At 46.0% G+C, this 18,873-nt stretch overlaps 1 protein-coding gene across 1 annotated transcript in view; it reads left to right on the forward strand.

Moving 5' to 3' along the window:
* Positions 1–5,865: 5,865 nt before the first annotated feature.
* Positions 5,866–18,873, forward strand: part of SMU1 (SMU1 DNA replication regulator and spliceosomal factor) — a 56,455-nt gene continuing 43,447 nt past the window's right edge. The window contains exons 1-2 of the mRNA XM_078676517.1: positions 5,866–6,003; positions 15,703–15,913. Of these exons, the coding sequence (XP_078532643.1) occupies positions 5,978–6,003; positions 15,703–15,913 (237 nt within the window). The 5' untranslated portion in view covers positions 5,866–5,977. The remainder of the gene's footprint in view (positions 6,004–15,702; positions 15,914–18,873) is intronic.

Consider the following 18,873-nt stretch of genomic DNA (forward strand, 5'->3'; position numbering starts at 1 on the left):
AAGGGTTCAGAACGAGAATGACGATTTCGAGGTGAAATCGTCACTGGAATATGACGAAAATGGTTGTACATAGTGTACTCGTCATTTTCGGTCTTTTGATACTAAATTCGTCCTGTTACGACGAAGTTTTATTCTCAAGTCCAGAATTTTCAGAACCACAGTTGAGCAAAATGAAAGTTGTGGGAGGAGTGAGGGGCTGAGCAGTCAAAGGGAGGGAAGAGGGAGGAATTACCAAGAGGGAAAACAGGGTTGTGAAGCATAGGGGGGAATGTAAGATGAGGAGAGAGGGGGGGTGAGATCAGTGGGAGGGAAGATGATGGGATTACCAATAGGGGAGGCAGGGATGTGAGGCATGGGAGGGGGGAGATAAGGTTGTAGAGAGATGGGGGTTGTGAGAACAGAATTGAGGGTATGAGGAAAGGGGAAGAGTGGAGAGGGGTGAGGAGCAGAGGGGAGGGAGGGTAAGGCGAGTTGATCAGTAGTTCAGATTGTAAGAAAGGTGGATTAAAAAGGGGGAAATGGGAAGGAATAGGGGAGTTAGGGGTGAGAGAAGGCAGTGGAATAGTGGGGAGATGCTAGATGTAGGGGTGAAGTGGGGTGTAAAGCAGATGAGGTAAGGGGGAGGTCCCGTTGGGAAGGTGGCAGAATGTGAGGGGAGGGAACGAGAAAAGGGGGGGAAGGATCAACCTGTGACTCTCTGGAGAGTGGTTTGAAGGAATGTGTGGGGGTCAAGGGGGGGAGAAAGGGAGAAAGAAGACAAGTTAGAGAAAAAATAAGAGGAAGAATCTAGAGAGATAGTAGTCGTAGGGGTGGGACGAAGGGAGTGGAAGATCCTAGATCAAAACGATACCTGCCTCCTCATCCTTCTTGATCTCTCCTCTGCATTTGACACCGTCAAACATGAGAATTTACTCGAACTGTTAAACACAAGAGTGGGTCTATCTGGAACTGTGCTCAAGTGGTTCACGTCCTTTCTACACAACAGGTCGCAGAAATTCAAGAGTAACAACTTGATGTCCTCGCCAATACCTGTATCGCTAGGCGTACCACAAGGATCCTCCCTATCCCCAACTTTGTTCAACCTAGTTATGGAACCTCTCACCACCTTGCTACAAGATTCCAATGTACACTTCCACATGTACGCTGATGACACCCAACTTTATCTCAAACTACAATCACCCAAAGACATCATGCTCTTGAATTCTACGATCAGAAGCACCCAATCCTGGCTGGCCGCTAATCATCTCAAACTCAATGCTCTTAAAACAGAGTTCCTTCTGATCTCACCTCCTGCGAAGATCACTACCGCACAAATTTGGCTTAAACACCTAACGGCACTCAATGTTCAACCCACCATCAAGGACTCAGCAAAATCTTTAGGCATAACACTTGACACAAATCTCAGCATGCAGGAACACATCAACAAAGCAACTAAGGGAGCAAACTACCAAATCAACACCCTAAGGAAACTTAAACCCTTCCTTCCAGCCAAAGACTTCCAAACTGCGGTACAATCACTAGTCATACCTCGAATAGAATACGGCAGCATCGCCCTCTGCGGTCTCCCCCTAGCTACTACGGCACCCATAAGAGCTTCTCTAAACGCCGCAGCGAGACTCATCACTGGATCAAAAAAACACTCACACATTTCCCCTGACTTCAAATCCCTGAACTGGCTGCCTTTTGAAGCCAGAATACAACTGAAAATCGCTTGCTTGACACACAAGGCTGTCCACCTGAGCTCACCTAGATACCTCGCTCAGAAGCTGACGATTTCTGGAGGCTCCAGAAACACTAGAGGCACAAACAATCTTTTGCTAAAGCCCAGAAGATTCCGCAAGGAAAAAACCTATAAACGCTCCTTCTCAGGAATGGCACCCAGGATTTGGAACTCACTCCCTCCTGAAACCAGGCTCATCCCCTCTACCATACTTTTTAAGAAAGAAGTAAAAGCTATCCTCATGGCTAAATGCTGGGGATTAACTTCAAAGACTCGATTTTGAGCTGTACTACTTGTTCAAACCTTTTGCATTTTTGTATGATTTGTGATATTGACTTACCTGATTGTTTATGTTACCACTTATTTGTATTTTTATCATTATTGATGTATCTGTCTGTCTATGCTACCTCGTATACCACCCCCACCCCAATGGTTATTCACTCACATGCTCGTACCCCCCATATGTAAAGCGCTCTGATATCTGCAAAGATCTTGTTCGCGCTATATAAAACTTTCAAAATAAATAAATAAATAAATAAAATAAATAAATGTGGTCAAAGAGAGAGAGACAGGAGTCAGAATCAAGACAGTGCCATTGTTATAAAGTGTGAGGGTGAGAAAGCCATTAAAGCGAGCGGAGGGAGAAATTTTTAACCGCTTCCCATGCGGGAAAGAAGAGGAGGAGGATACGTTGCGGGAATTGGAGACGCTGGAGGACCAGGAGGGGATGTCATTAGTGAAGAAAAATTAAGTCATTTTTAGGTCTCGCCTGTCGATGCGCATGCGCATCGAGCAAGCGAGACTATGGGGGCTTATCCACTCTTTATCCACTGCAAGGAATCGTGGCGATTCCTTGCAGTGCCCGTGACTTTTAAGCTCAATGCGCATGCGCATTGAGCTTAAAAGCGCGTGCACGTCTGTCTTGTTTTACCCGCTCCGCCCCCTCCCCTTCCCGCTGTGTACCATTTCTCCTCCCCCCTCCCCTCTCCTCCGTCCGTCTTGTTTGTTTAATTTAACCCGCTCCGCCCCCTCCCCTTCCCGCCGTGTCGCATTTCTCCTCCCCCCTCCCCTCTCTTCCCTCCGTCTCGTTTGTTTAATTTAACCCGCTCCGCCCCCTCCCCTTCCCGCCGTGTCGCATTTCTCCTCCCCCCTCCCCTCTCTTCCCTCCGTCTCGTTTGTTTATTTTACCCGCTCCGCCCCCTCCCGAGTTAGCCCACTGGTCTCTTCCCAGCTCTGAAGATCATCCTCGGCAAAAGAGCCGCCGACCCGCAGCCAGCATCAATGCGGTACAGACCTAGGACTATGCTGGTAAGTACTGGCCTCCGGTGCAAATGCTTGTTAAATTTCTAATAAATAGCATCCGAAATATGTGTTTTTGTGAAAAATTGCAGCTTCTAGACCACGAGAGGATGAATTGTTTGTTTAGCAAGCGCTTTCACTTTTGAATTACAGAGCTGGGAGTGGCAGAGCTGACTGCTGAGCATAAGAAGTGAGATCTCGCCTTCTTTTCATTAACACAGGATTTACGTCAGAAACACCCCCTCACCTCCACTCCCATCCCTTGCCTCACGTCTCCCAGCACTGCAAGTACGGCTAGGGCTCGGTCCCCTTCCTGTTGTGCTCATCCTGATGCTTAGCTCCACTGCCTGCACACACCCTCCACCATGTTGCTTTTACTTTAACCCACACGCTGACCCTCGTGTTGTTTCTATATCCCCCCCCCCCCCCCCGAACAATGCTGTAAATAATAAAAGGAAACCGTGATCTAAATTAACCTTTTGGCTGCAAGGCATTGCGTTATTTAATCCTTTATTTCATTACAGCTAAATTGTCATGTTCATAAAACCGGAACCTCGACCCCATAACGAGCCAAGCTTCCATCATGTGGGTTCTGCCTCCCTCTAAACGCGATGTGGTGTTTCAGCCCGATCTGCAGTCTTTGGAACTCGGGAACCCGGTTCCAATCTCAGTTTTGGCTCAAACTCTTGAGATTCTGGGCAAATCCCCTAATTTCCTGATGCCTTGAACAATGCATGTGGCCTAGTGTAATGTAACTCTCGCTTACGCAAAGTGCTCTGATCCCTTCTGATCGAATTCACGCTATATTCTACAAACTGCAGAAGACTGCACTAAGGGGTAAAAAAAAAAAAACAAAGCCTCAACATAAGAAAACACGAATAAACACTCGTTGACTGGCCGATTTGTACACAGTGGACCCAGGAAATCGGGACAAATCACAGCTTCCCTACTTAAATTTATAATTTTCAACAGATATTTTGTGTCAGAAACTCCTCCTTTTCATGCATTAGGTGGAGCCACGCACGTCCAGTGAGAGCCTTCCTGTTGCGCCCTCCCTGCCAATCCTTTCCTTGTCGCAGCCCCCCATGTCCCCCCGTCTCAGCAGCTTGAGCTACGGCAGCAACTTTAAATACTTGCCACACAAGTAGGAAGAGCAGGCCGCATTCCTCCCCCTCACCCCCTCACCCTCACTCACTCACCCTCACCCCCTCACTCACCCTCACTCTCACTCATCCTCACTCAACCACCCTCAACCTCACTCACCCTCAACCCCTCACACTCACTCACCCTCAACCCCTCACCCTCACTCACTCACCCTCAACCCCTCACCCTCAAACCCTCACCCTCACTCACCCACCCTCAACCCCTCACCCTCACTCACCCTCAACCCCTCACCCTCACTCACCCTCAACCCCTCCCCCTCGACCCCTCCCCCTCAACCCCTCACCCTCACTCACCCTCAACCCCTCACCCTCAAACCCTCACTCACCCTCAACCCCTCACCCTCACTCACTCACCCTCAACCCCTCACCCTCAACCCCTCACTCACCCTCACTCACCCTCACTCAGCCTCAACTACTCCCCCTCACCCTCACTCACCCAAAACCCCTCACTCACCCTCACCCTCACTCACCCTCAACACCTCACTCACCCTCACCCTCACTCACCTTCACTCACCCTCAACACCTCACCCTCAACCTCAACCCCTCACCCTCACTCACCCTCACTCACCCTCAACCCCTCACCCTCACTCACCCTCACTCACCCTCACCCTCACTCACCCTCACTCACCCTCACCCTCACTCACCCTCACCCTCACACAGTGCAATAGTTCTCAGACCATTTCAGTTAGAGCTTTTAGAAATGTTTATGGCTTTTTTTATTTGTAATACTTTAGCATTGGCTACAGGAAACAAAAATGCTAAACATTTACAAAAAAAACCCATAAACAATTCTAAAAACACTAACTCGAATGGTGCGAGACCTATTGCATTTCCAATGCTTGTTAATCTTCCCTAGGCGCCCATTATGGAATTGGTCAACAAAGAGGGAATCTGGAAATTGTTCAATAATGTTATGTTTGAACCGTTTAGAGTTAGCATTAAAAACCTAATCATCATCACTAAACTCTGCGTAAATTCAAAGTCCAACTCTCAGTTCTTCTTGTCCTACAAGACTTTCATTTTTCAGACGAAGGACAACTAAAAGTATGTAATGGGAAAGTGGACATTCTGAAAAATCTCCCTTGTATGGAAGAACATCCGCATAACGACCTATGCCACATTCGAATGTCTCAAACTTTAAATTAACCTCTACTTCACGTGTGCACTTCACCTATACACACTTTATCATTAGTCAAGGAAAAACCCCAAGGTTAATTAACCAACTTACAGAATGCATAACCGAGGGCTGCATGCTGTTCACAAATAACATATTCATGGGTACCTTCAACCATGACTGTGGAAAGCATTTATATCATTGCACTCATTAACCTAGGATTGGGAATGGAATAGGAGTTGTTATAACCTATATCACATTCCAGACTTGAGCTCCATCCCCGTCTTTTGAAGAGCTACGGCTGAAAAAAGCCTGAGTTGACGGTTGTTGACATGCGTATTTTTTTCGTTTCCTTTATCCCCTGCATCCGCCGGACAGCCAAGACAGAGCAGACCCTTCGCCCAGGACGTCAAAATAACTTCATAGCTCAACGATTTCATCAAATTTCCGCTTAGGTTAGCGTTCTAGTTCGTTACTAGACCGCTCTGACTTAGAACGCATGGACGACCATAGAGATGTGCGTACTGTAGTCATTTGTAAGAAAGAGCGCCCGCATGTTTTGATCCAACGGAAGTAGGTCGCCAAAAAGCGGAAGTTGTGATTGAACGCGCCGGAAGTTAATTCCTTGAGTAGTGTTGTCGTTTCTAAGCTGCTGGCACTGCTCCTACTGAAGGCTGCAAGATGTCCATCGAAATCGAGTCCTCAGAGTGAGTCTTTTCAGGGGCTGCAGAAAGGTTCGAGGGTACTATAGCGCTTACTGTAGGGGCGGGAGGAGCCGGGGGTTGGAGATCTGGTTTCACTCACCGAGTGCTTGCCCAGTACCCTGCCAAGGTTCTCTGCACACCGACGCTCGGTCTCAACATCGAGTTGCAATGCATGTTTGCTATATCATTTAACTTTCCCTAGTTTTGATCACTGATCAGACGTTAGACATCAGACCGTGCCACAGACAGTCCTGGCTTTAAACTTTTTACCCTTCGAAGTGTAGACTTTATGCTAATACTTAAACTGTTGGTGGCTGAAAAGCTAGGGTTGCCGCAGCTGTCATATATCACACGTCAGTTGCCTTATTGCTCCACTGTGTTTGTCACAGATAACCCCTTGCTTTGCTCAGGTGTTCGCCGTCTCTTCATTAAAATAACTACACATAGTTAATAAACGCCTTCATTTAATTTGTCTGATCACATTCTATTAATCAGTTCTTGAAATGTGCAGCAAGTGGGCTAGCTTTCCAACTCTACATGGATATAATAACAGATGGCCACTAATTGATCAGCCCTCATCCTCAAAACACCAATATAAACTGTCTGATAGCTTAAAAGAACATAACTTTTAAAGACTCTCCATTGCTTGGTATCTCAATGTTTAGTCCTCTGAGTAGTGTTAGCAACAAATTGCGCCTTGGGGCTTCTAGAGAGCTGAATAACACTTCGATTACTTCCTTTCCTATTGTATAGCAAGAACTCTAAATCTTTTTTTGCGGGGATAATCGGGAGGTAGCCAGGTAATCACAGTTGCTTTAATAGTGGTTGTCATGATTTAACGACTTGGATCTGCAAGAACCATAACCTATCCTCCCAATTCTGCTCTTCAGTGTAAGACATAATCTGCCCGTACCTTTAGCGATCAATTAGTATTCAAATATTTATTGTTACTGGCACTTTAAATTGCTTCAAGCACTTTAGCTTGAACCTTCGGGTATATTTGTATGCTAAATATGTATCTGTATCAATGGCAGTTCTTGGCCGTCGATCTTCACTCAAGAAGCTCTACATTTTTGTAAATTGTCACCAAGATAAATATTGTAAACAATCAGACAATCTTAGGGCATACAAATTCTATCAGTTCGTCGAAATCTTTGAGATATATATATATATATATATATACACACATACATATGCATAAAACCTGTTACTAGCTTTTGTTGCAATCTAAATGCCATTACCTTGTTGAATTTTAAAGATATTATGAGCTCATTTTGTTTCATGCTTTGTGTAGTAAAGGAAGATGCAGAGTCCAACTGTGTAAGTAGGTAAATCCTTTATTGTAGATTCCTTCTAGGATAGATGAGTAGCAGAAGATAGGAAGTACAGGTATAGCCCCTCCAGGAACCAGCTCTAAGCAGCTCAGCCTGAGTTGATCAACTGACAATATGAGCCAGAGAGTCACCCAGGCATTCCATGATGTCATGAACATTCTAATTAGTAAAGCACTACAGAGAAGTAGTTTACTACACTTTGCACGCATGGTCTGCTCTGCACAATGTGTTGTCTATTATTAGCTCACATTTTATATTAAAAAACCTTCATGCTTGCATAATTCTTTGTATCTTGCACTTGGCACTTTTATGGTCTTGAGTGTCTAAATAAACAATTTAAAGCCTAGCTTCGACCTCCACTGCATTGTTTCTACCAGCACACCTGTGCCCTCTTCATTGTTTTGGGATAGGAATTAAAACATCAAATGTAATTACTAAACTTTCTAGCTTTTTCCTGTTCTTGTATTAATTTCTACTCCGATGTAATTCAAGCGTAGACATATGCTGTGCCAGCTAAACCCATTCTGGCACTGAGTCTTGGTGTTTTGTCTCATGCATTTTTTAAAATGTATTTAAGACATCGCATGGTGTCATATTGATGTATGGAGTATTTTTATATCGTGAACTTATCCAACAGGGAGCGGGCTGCTGTACTGGGTTAAAGGTGAATGCACAATCAATCAGCGATTGGAGGTATATATGGATTCTGTGGAGGTGGATACTTACTATGTCATGATTTCGGGTGTTTTTAAAAAAAAAAAATAGCGTAGTCTCTTCTGCTCTTTTCTATTTTGGATCAATGTTGGTGTCATCCTGATGGATCTGTGGATGTAGTTCCAGATCCTCGGAACATAAATGGAGATTGCTAGTTGCTTTGTTTACGAGTCTGATTGTGCCCTGGCTGCAGGTGTTGCAAGAGTCACTGTAAGATGTGGGCTTGTCAGTCCAAGTGGCAGAGGTGCTCAGGAGTCTTATAAAAGTAAGAAAGAGGCACCCCTAGGACTTAAATGGACTGGTAGTCTGTGGCGTGGTCAACAGAAGGAGCCTGTGGCAATTGTTCAAGACCTTTAAAGTTGAATTCTAATCTTCTCTGAAGGGACACTATTTTGGAAAGATTCTTCTGACCCAAAAACTCGTATATTGTTCATTTCTATTAAAGTGAGAATCCGTTTTTATAAAATTAAAGACCTAGTCCATCGTCAGTCAGGGCCACTATAGGATGCGGGATGTGACACCTTTTAATTTCACAAATTTGTGTTGCTAGTGTGCGCAGACTTCACACCCACATGCTCCACTCCCGAACGGTCAGAACCAGGTAGGCAGACCACTAGCACAGGCCTACTTGCAGCTGGAAATATTAAAGAAAAAGATCGCCATCAAATAGCCTCTGTCAAGGGGCCAGTTGGGTATTGCTCCAGCCACCCACCGTGGAGCACCACCTGACGATGAAGCATGCCACCTAGGTGGATGCTGGTCTATGCATCTTGAAAAGAATACTCCCTGGGGCCGCAAAACAACTGAAACAAGTTCACACTATTGACTGTGTTTTCTAAGTAGCACCTTGCAAAACATCAAATTTTTTGGTTTATGTATTAGTTAAGGGAGGATATATGATGTACTGATCGCTTCCTCTTGTTCCCTTCTCAGTTGGCCATATTACTTTGAGCCTTTGATAAGGCATTTTGTGGCATGTAGGGCACACTAAAGGAGGCCACTGTGGAGCCCGAGATGCCCTGCAGCAGAGCTTTGTCACTGAATGGTTGCAAGAATAGGAGAGTTTGAACAGTAGTTTAGAAGTCGTTTTCTGAGAGAAATCAAATGTTTTACTTTCTTAAGTAGAGATAGCATATGCTAGCCATTTTGGTGTTCTTGGTGTTGGTAATTATGCGTAATGGCTGTTCTAGGGGAGATTCGAGTGAATTATCATTAGATAGAAGTTGTAGTTCAAATCTGTTCAGGTTCCTGCAGTGAGCCTGATTTTGACTAGGTGTGGTTTGTTGCACTTGGTAAAAATTAGGAATTCTGTCTTGGTGGTGTTGAGCTCCATTCTTGAATTTCAGTGCTCTACACCATTGACTCTTAACCTGTTTGTTGAAGGACCCCTGGGGGTCTGCTTAGTCTAACCAGGGGGTCTACGACTATTTTACAAAATGAAACAATATTTCAATAAAAATATATAAGGCATAAACAAATAAAGAAGCAAAATTGAAAATGCGAAAACAGTTTTCTATGTTTGCAAGTGAATTGGACAAAAAAATTAAATTTTGAGCATTTGTGTGGAGTATCCTTGTTTTTGTAATTTTGTGTATTGTTTTGAGGTTCAAATCTTATGACTTTCTTAGGGCAGGGGTCCTTGGTTTCCAATAATGACTTGTATGGGTGTCCCCGTATTCAAGTAATGATTCAGTGTGGGTCCACAAAAGTGAAAATATAAAGACCTTCTCCTCTACATGCTTGGTGCAATGTTGCCAAAGCAAGAGAGTCCTGTGTTGATCGCCTTGAAGAAGGTTTTTTTTCCTTTGGTAGGCGTGCATGTGTGGGAAAGTCATTGATAAATGCTTCTTTTTTGGGGTGCCAACTTTTGCATGACTTGGGGACAGAGGAAGACAACTCACTGAATACGTCTGAGGGATTATTTTGGTGATCCAGTAGCCAAAACCTCATTAGTAACAGGCTGCCGTTCACCGATACAAAGGGCAGCAAATATGCCTTAAATCAGCTGATGTGGCACTTCAGATGGTGATTACAAGCCTAGCTTGTGGAAATGAATAGCTGCATTGTTTTTTATTATTTTAACTTTTGTTTATTGGCATTTTGTAACATTGAATAAACATTACATGTGTACTTCCATCATACATATCTTCATTTACCGTTGAACCTTAGCGCCCATTTGTGTGCCCCATGTGTTTCCTCTTTAACCCGTCAGCTGAACATGCTTGTCAGGCTCGGACTACTCAAACACCGTTCTTCTCACCTTCTCAATGCCCCTAGTTTGTGGGTACGGTCTGGGTTTGGGGTGTTCATTTCCCAATGCTGTTGTCTGGGCCAGTATTGCCTGATGTTTGTGACATCTGCAGTGTGGATTCTACCCCGCTTAAATTTGACTTGTATGTGAAGTTACCGATCTTGACGTGTTGGGGTGCCCTAAGCCAACAATAACTTCAGACTGTGACTCAGGAGAAGGTGGCAACCATACTGGGATGATGCCCGCATCGTGGGCTCATTGCCTAACTACATGAGTGAAGAGAAAGGAAAGGGGGCCCATGGCTGGGTTACCGGGGAGAGAAAGGTAGAGCCAGGGAGGGTGTCCCAATGACCGTCCACCCAGGTGCTCAGCCCTCTACTACTCCTTTCTAAGTAGTCCAACTCTGCCTAAGTGCAACCAGTGTTCTCCCAGCCATAGTGTCCTGTTCAGGAGACTCCCTATTCCCAACGTCAGCAATGGCTGCAGAACAGGATGAGTCTGCTGTTCTGTGTCTCCCTGTCCCCAGAAGTCTCTGAACATCTGTGAGAGTGCCTCCTATACTATGAATTAACTTGCTGGGAGACCAGTCTGCACCATTAGGTCCGGCAATGGGATGAGGGGCAGCGGGTAGCAATTGCTCATTGTCACTATTCCCACCTCTGTCCAGGGGCTCAGCTGGCTAGCTTTGAAGTATGTAATCAGGTCACAATGCGGAAACCACACCAGCGGTAGTTCAGGGCTGACGAGTGCCCTAACCTCCACCAGCCTACAAAAGTGACGCCAACAGCTCAGTGCCCTTTTCCAGGAGGAGTCCCGGCCTTATTATCCGCGATGCAGTCTGCAGCAGCTTCACAAGCAACGTCTCCTTGTTACGCTAAGCCCCAATCCGGCTGAGTTCTGACAGCCTTGCCCCATCCAGCCATCCTATGACCTATTGGATCTGCACTGCCAAGTGATAGAGCTTGAAGTCCGGCACCCTGAATCCTCCCTTAAGGGGTGTGTGGCAGAGGATCACAAGAGAGACCCGCTGACGGCCCCTGTCCCATTTTAGCTCCCTCAGGAGGGGGTGCAGCCACTGAAACCATGATGCTGGGACCCACACCGGCAAGTTCACAAGGTAATAAAGCAATCTTGGGAGCATGATTATTTTGGAGAGCGATATGCGCGCCATGACCGGAAGCTTCAAGGAGGGCCAGAAGGAGGCACAGGATTTCCTGGAACATGTCGCCTTGCCCAGGCTTCCCGCGCACAGCTAGCGGGTTTGTGGTAGATTTGGATACCAAGATATTTAAATGTGTGGGGTGCCCAGAGAATGTCTGATGGGCAACCACCTGATTGTGGGGTCTCGTGCATCACAGGAAGAATGCACGGTTTGGTTCTATTTACCCAAAGTTCAGAAAAAGTCTTGTATTCCTGAAGGAGTCGCAAGACAATTCTAATATCTTCCTCCCCATTCTTCAGGTAAATCAGCATGTCATCTGCGTAAAGGAAGATTGCGTTCCTCCAACTACACTGCGAGTCCCCTACCCCGGCACTCTGTTCTATTACATTCTGTCAGCGGCTCAATAGCCAATCCGAAAAGCAATGGGGACAGTGGACATCCCTGTCTGCTACCACAGAAGATGTCATATGGTTCCGAGATGGTGCGCCAGTTTTCACCCTAGCTGTGGGCCTTGCATACCTCAGACGCACCCAGTTGGCCCATCCGTCTCCCAGCCCCATGCAGAGCTTGGAGAGGGATGGGCCACTGCATGGGAAGTCCCACTGCATGGGATCGAAGGCCTTTTCCAGGTCCACAGACATGATCGTAGTCTGACCAATCCCTGCTGTGGAATATATGGGACGGCAGTCTGAGGTTGAGGGAGGTGTTATGGGATGGGAAAAACCCATTCTGGTCCGCATATATGAGATTGGGCATGAGCTGCCCTGGCCGGCAAGACAGGACCTTGCTCAGCACCTTGATGTCGGCATTGAGCATGGAAAGCGGTCGATAATCCGCCGTACCAGTCTTAGACACAGTGGTCTTGGTGGTAATGGGACCACTAGAGCCTTCCTCGTCGAGTCCGAGAGTCGCCCCAGCTTGCAACGTATTTCGTGTAAAATTACAGAGGGAGGCCATCCGGCCCCATTGACTTTCCAGTGGCCATACACTTGAAGGCAGCCCGTATTTCTGGGAATGTTACTGGTCCAGCTAACCCCTCAGCCTCTCCTTCCGGGATCCTCCAGAGTTCTCTCCTGTCCAGAAGGACCCTGAGGTCCTCCAGTCAGTTCAACCCTTGCGGCCCATACAGGGAAACATGGTAATCCCTAAGTGCTGTGTTTATTTTTTTTACTGGGTAGTAGAGCGTGTACCCTCCCCATGTCACCAGACTAGTGATGATTGTACCCCTTCCCTCTGGGTGGACCAGCGAGGCCACTAGCTTTCCCAGTTTCCCCTCTCCATCGTTGGCGCGGGCAATATATTCTCTATAATTATGGCACTGGAGCAGTTTTACAGCCGTGTTGTACTGTTTCCTGAACTTGTAATCGAGGGGAAGCCTCAAGTTCCGTACCCAACGCGTTGTCTAGTTGATGTTTTGTGACGTCTAATTAGGGCAACTCTCTGTTGAACTTGTGACAAATTCTCGCCGTTCAGCCCACACAGCACCCGTCCACATCCTCCTTGAAGGCTTCCCACTCCACCAGGCTGCTTGAAGCATGTAATATATAGCAAAATCCAGCATCCTCAAGGGCCGCTGTGTGCAGGCACCACTTTGGAATCGCCGGCGCTCGTTCACTGGCTGATCCATTACAGCATCTAGTACGCAATTTAAAATATCCCGCAAGCAGCAGGGCCTCCTGACAACTGACTTAACTGCGTCGATAGGAAGCTCAGAAAAGGGGATGATCTTGGTTCAGGGTATATATGCTTCCCAGCACCACCAGCTTGCCACACAGCCTACCCTCCATCGGGACATATCTACCTTTCTTTTCAATTTTGACTGTTATGGCCTCAAAGGGAACTACCTCTCTTCCCCAAATATGCGCCCTTCTCGAGAACTCAAAGTATATAATGGCGTGTATCTGACCACGCCAGCAACGTTTTAGTTTATCAGCCTCTGCTCTTGTGTGATGGGTTTCCTGCAGTATAGCTATATGCACTCCCCGTCTTTTGAGGTAGATATATATATTTTATCCACTAGTTTGCAGTTATCTGCTTGCAACAGGTCCAGCTCTGCTGCCACTCTCTTGTTGTAGCATGGTCTTCACATTGGCGATGTCTGCAAGGATTGTGTCTCGTAGGGGTTGGGACAGCTTCTCCAATACCTCCTCCGCCGGATCTTTCTCACCCTCGCATGACTCATGGGTGGGGTCCTAAATCTTAGACAGTGTCGTGCCCATCTCTGCAGCCTAATGCCGAATGTGGTCTGCCCTCCAGTTGTCAGAAAACTCCCCTCAACAAGCATGTGACTGTTAACGCATCTCACTCTGTCGCTACTCACCTCTCAGAGACCGCTTGGCTGCAAATCCCCGCAGTTTGCCAGCTGCTTGGCGCAGAGGTCAGGCATCGCCACAAGCACCCCCGGAATGCCTGGTCTCTCCTAATATGTTACTGCTCAAGTGGAGGCTCTCAGTGCCTTCAGGTGGGTCCAGGGGGTGTCCCAACACTCCAGATCATGCCTCCAGGGCGTATGACCAGACCTCACAACTCCTCCACGCGGCCTGGGCCTCCTGCAATCCGCAAGGGTCTGCACAACAGGTTCCTCATGTGCTTCCAGCCCCCTCTTTGGGGAGAAGAACGGGGAGGCTCGATTGGACTGCTCTCAGGCACTGCGTCGCGCTGGTACCGCTGTTCGCGGGCACTCAACTCCTTAAGCCATGGCCTCAATTTTACCAGGTGCTCCAGCCCTTGCTACTTCGCTCGACGCTGCCTGGCCTCTGTTTCGTTTCCGCCGCCTAGGTTCAGCTTTGAGCATGCTGTGGGGTGCCCATATGCCAGACACAAGGTTAGGAGCACCAATGCCCTTCGTAGGTACACCTGCATGATATTTATTAGTCACGAGGAACAAAGTGATGAAAAAGGCAGGTTTTAAAAAATTTTTTTTAAAAGAGCAGTAGCTGACTTCAGTACCTTGCAGAGTCCTGATAATAAAAAAAGTGCCTACCACTTTTCATTCTGCAGTTTTTTCGGGTTCAAGTCCAATATGTGAGCGGTAAAGTAGTTCTGAATTTTGTTAACTCATTTGTGGAAGAAAAGGACCGCAGAATGAATGCCCATTGATGCATTTGTTGGACAGATGGAAGGGACTCAAAGTGCCTCAGGTGCTTTTACATGCAGTCACTGTAGTGGTTGCTTCTTGTGGCATTTGAGACTATTTGGTGATAGAAGATCTGATTATGTTCCAGGCCAGTCTATAGTGAATAGCAGTGAAAAAGTTGGGAGAAGATGGTATGTCCATTCATAAAGATGTGAAAATGGATCAAAATAATAGAATGTGGGGATGTACTGTGCAAGCCCAAAGGTCGGCTTATGTCATGGTAGCCAGAGTTTTCCTCCATGAAAGAATTGGTTTATGATGGGTATGCATTTGATCAAGATGATGATGTGCTCTTTCAGGGTTTTTATGCCAGGATGTCATTAGGAAATGGTTTCCTGTGGTCGCCTGCAATGTATAGTGGTAGTGATTAGAGTTTTGTGTGAAAAGAAAAAAATACTATTTCATGATTAGTTTTCCCATTGGTGGCTAAAGGTGTTTTCATTTGAGGGTCGGATATTTAGTTGTTGCTGTTGGGAGATAAGTCCTCTTCATAGCTAGAAACAGATTTGCTGGCCTGTCTTTAATGCGTTTTTCTGGCTTGCTGTTTGGTTTTCCTCCAATTGACTTGACATGTATGCATGCCTTGTGGAGGCGCTCCATGTTATTTTAGCTTTGCCGGACACGCTAAAGATGCTTGCATGAATGCTTGCAAATAGTCTATACCTCTGGCAATCATTCTGGATAACATTCAACACCATTGTTTTTCACCAACTCTGCTGCTCTAGACCGAGACCAGCATTATTCAGATCAGTATGAAGCCCGCTCCTCCTGGGATCAGTCCATCCTGGACTTCAAGCTAGTCGCCCTCCAGAAATATATTTGCTCCTTGAAAAAACATTGTTCTACGGTTGATGTGTGCGTTGTTAGTGGTACAACATTTTCTTTCATGTTGCATACAATATAATTCTTTAGTATATTCAATTCTATTAGTGTGCAATTATACCAACACCATGAATTTAGTATCTTTCTAGATCAGTCGAGCTGCTCGCTGCTGCTAGAAACATTTTAACGTTTTCTTTAACAAGTCAAACATACACGTTTTTGGATATTCATGAATAACGATTGAACAAGACCAAGTAATGAAGTGCGTTTTCCTTTTTTTCAGTGTTATACGTCTTATGATGCAGTACCTCAAGGAGAATGGCTTGCATCGAACTCTCGCCACACTACAAGAGGAAACAACTGTATCTTTGAATACTGTGGACAGTATAGAGAGCTTTGTCGCGGATATCAACAGTGGTCATTGGGACACAGTACTACAGGCCATACAGTCACTGAAACTGCCAGATAAAACACTCATAGATCTGTATGAACAGGTGTGTTGCTTCATTGATGAGCATATCTTCTGTACAACTGATGTTTATATGTATTTCTTCATTGAGTGTAAATGTTTAATGTTGTATTTCTGCATTCATTTATGTTGTAGTTAATCACTTGGGTCACATCAGCTTTCATATGTTCTCAAGCATGCAGAAAAGTAAATAAAAGAAAATATTTATTGGCTGAATGATGTTCACGGTCTTAGTTTACAATTGAGAAAGAGTAGTACAATTTAAACCTACCTTAAATGTGCGCTTTAGTGCATCCTGTTTCAGACTTGCACTGATAATAGTTGAGACAAAACATTCTGAAACAACTGATTAGTGTAGCTATCGGACATAAATCCATCTTCTGTATTGTAAAGTAGGGGCTGATAGTAAAGGTTTCTTGTGAGTAATCGTGGCCTACTCCTGGCGTTGGTGTGACCTGTTAATTTCGAGAAGCCTTATGAATCTTGCCGTCAGAAACCATGTCAATCTCCTCTGCTAAGTTGCTGCGTTGTGTTCTACTTTGGAATAGTTGAACGTGTTTGCGACGGTTGTTTCAAAGCTGGTTTTCCTTACCAGTTACACAGTGATCACTAAAGTGGTTGTTCAGCCTAGTTTGCAAAACAAAGAGCCACTCTAAACGGAAGCATAACTGGATATGTATGCTCATCCCAACTCTAGGGTTAATGTGCATCAGTTGTGTAGTGACCGTTTACTGCTGTACAAAACTCACCTTCGTTTTAAAGCACAGCCCATGGCCACAATATTTTTCCTACATATATTGTAGACAAAAGACTGTTATAACATGTTCATCTACACCACTTCAAAGGTGAAGTCTTTTTTCAGCACCTACTCCTCTCCTTGGCTGCAGCAACCATACTTCAGTTATTTCAATACACCTTGCACCAACACAGCTAGCAATATACAAGTCGAAACATTTACATTATTCTGCCCATATTCTCTCTTCGCTTGCAAGTTGCTTTATACTGACCGATACAGACATTCACAGGATTTCTTTCTAAACTGGTGCAGAGGGTTATATGTTCTGACTTGAATCGGACATTATGAAGTCATTTGCCCTTGTGAGCTTGCATTCATAAGCATGTTTAATATGTAGACACAGTAAACTACAAGATGGATTCAAGTTTTTGTTGTGTGGTTTAGCGGAGCAGTTTAAGTTCATGTGAATATTGTTTTGTTGTAATTGTATTTAAGCAGGGTGTTTAACTATTTAATGGGTAACGGCCCTTTTTTTGAATCCAGAAGTAGTATTATATAAAGAACAAGGAATGTACCTGGCATCCATGTTCCTTAGTCAGGAAGGGTAAAGACACGCGGTCTGGCTAAAGCCGTTCTTTGCAGTAACTTTATTAGAATCCTCTCTGGTCAATCTTCTAGTCTTATTGTACTTTACAAAATGTAATTTTTAATTTGTTTGACAACACCTTTCTACTATAACATTTGCTTTTCATATAACTGTTTTAACATAGACTATATTAAAGAAGTTAATGACATTAGTTCAGTTAAGACAATGATTGCAATATGAAGATCTGTCTTCTAAACCACCTGTGCAATTCACTTGATGCATTGGAGTGCTGTTTTGTAGATCTCACCCAGCTGTCTGATTACGAAAGACCTACGCAAACCTGCAGTGGGCATATACATATTGCCTATTGCTTATCATTGATTGGCTTTATTGTTACTCTCCTTTGCTTGCTTCTTACTTAATGGCTTTCGTTATTCTTCTTTTATTTATCCCTCCTCTAGAGCTTTGTCTCCTGAACTACCTTTTACTTGGCTGACTTACATCCTTTTGTTCCTCATTTTTTCTTTTTGGTTAAACAATCCAATAGAGTGCTATATCCCTTGCGCCCTTCTGCCCAGCCCCGTATTGCTTTCTACCCCTGTATACTGCTTTTCTCCTACTCCCTCGACCCCGCCCCATCCGCTCCTCCATCGATTTCCGAAATCCTGTAGTCCCTTTTTAGGTTTCGCCTGGCGTTCACTGCGCAGCAGTGTCGCGCAGGCGAAATCTTATGTTTTTCAGTAAGGGGCTTTCACCCGCCTCTCTCTTCCATTGGCTAGCTCCATAAATGGAGGCTAGCCATTGGAAGAGAGATCTGTCAGTAATTCTCGGAGCAGATTCGTGGGCGTTCCGGTGATTTTTTTTGGGGGGGGACGGCATGTTTTGATCATTTGTTCGTGGCTTTTGCAGGAGTGGGCTGCGCACTGAGGCCGCTGGCCGATGTCGGTTTCTTTTGGCCTCCAAGCACCTGGGAGCGCTTTGCTTTTTCCTCATAGCACCTAGGGGCGCTGTAATTGTGCCACGAGCGCTTTATTTTTGCTTTATCGCCTGGGAGCGCTGCATCTTGTTCACTAGCGCTTGGGAGTGCTTTATTTGTTTTAGCCGGTGCCCACCCGGCATTGGCCCCCTGGATTGCTGCCCCCGGCGAGTGCCCAACTCGCTTTATAATTAGCTTGAAGAGGGAGCCCGTGTTTCCCTGCCGCTGGCCTGGAGATCGCTAAGGAGGCGCTGTGCCCGCCTCCCTGCCAAGGGCCGCGCTGCCATCGGCGGCCCTCAGCACAGGAAGTCAGGCAGGCCGGGGGCGGGACGATGGGAAGACTAAGGAGCTTCCTCCCGGGGATCCCAGGAGCGAGGGAGAGCCCCAGAGTATACCGGCCGAAGAGCGGCCGCCGGAGGAGTGCCACAGTGGAGAGAGGCTCCCCCGAGTCCCGCCGGTGAAGATAGCAGCGAGGTGGCCTCCAGCCGCAACCAGAGTCCGCCATTCCGGTGAGTGGCCGAAAAGGAGAGGGGGCGTCGGGGCACATTGCCGGTGCCCGCCCCTCCCCTCCAGTGCGAGTGTGTGTGCATAGAGGCCCGTGGGGCCTTACCTGATGCCGAGTCCCCCGAAAGGGACTTCCCCGACCAGGCCCAAATTATTGAAGAGCCCAGAGAGGCTCAGGCGGCA

Source organism: Lissotriton helveticus, chromosome 2_1, assembly GCF_964261635.1.
Source record: "Lissotriton helveticus chromosome 2_1, aLisHel1.1, whole genome shotgun sequence".
Lineage (NCBI taxonomy): Eukaryota > Metazoa > Chordata > Amphibia > Caudata > Salamandridae > Lissotriton > Lissotriton helveticus.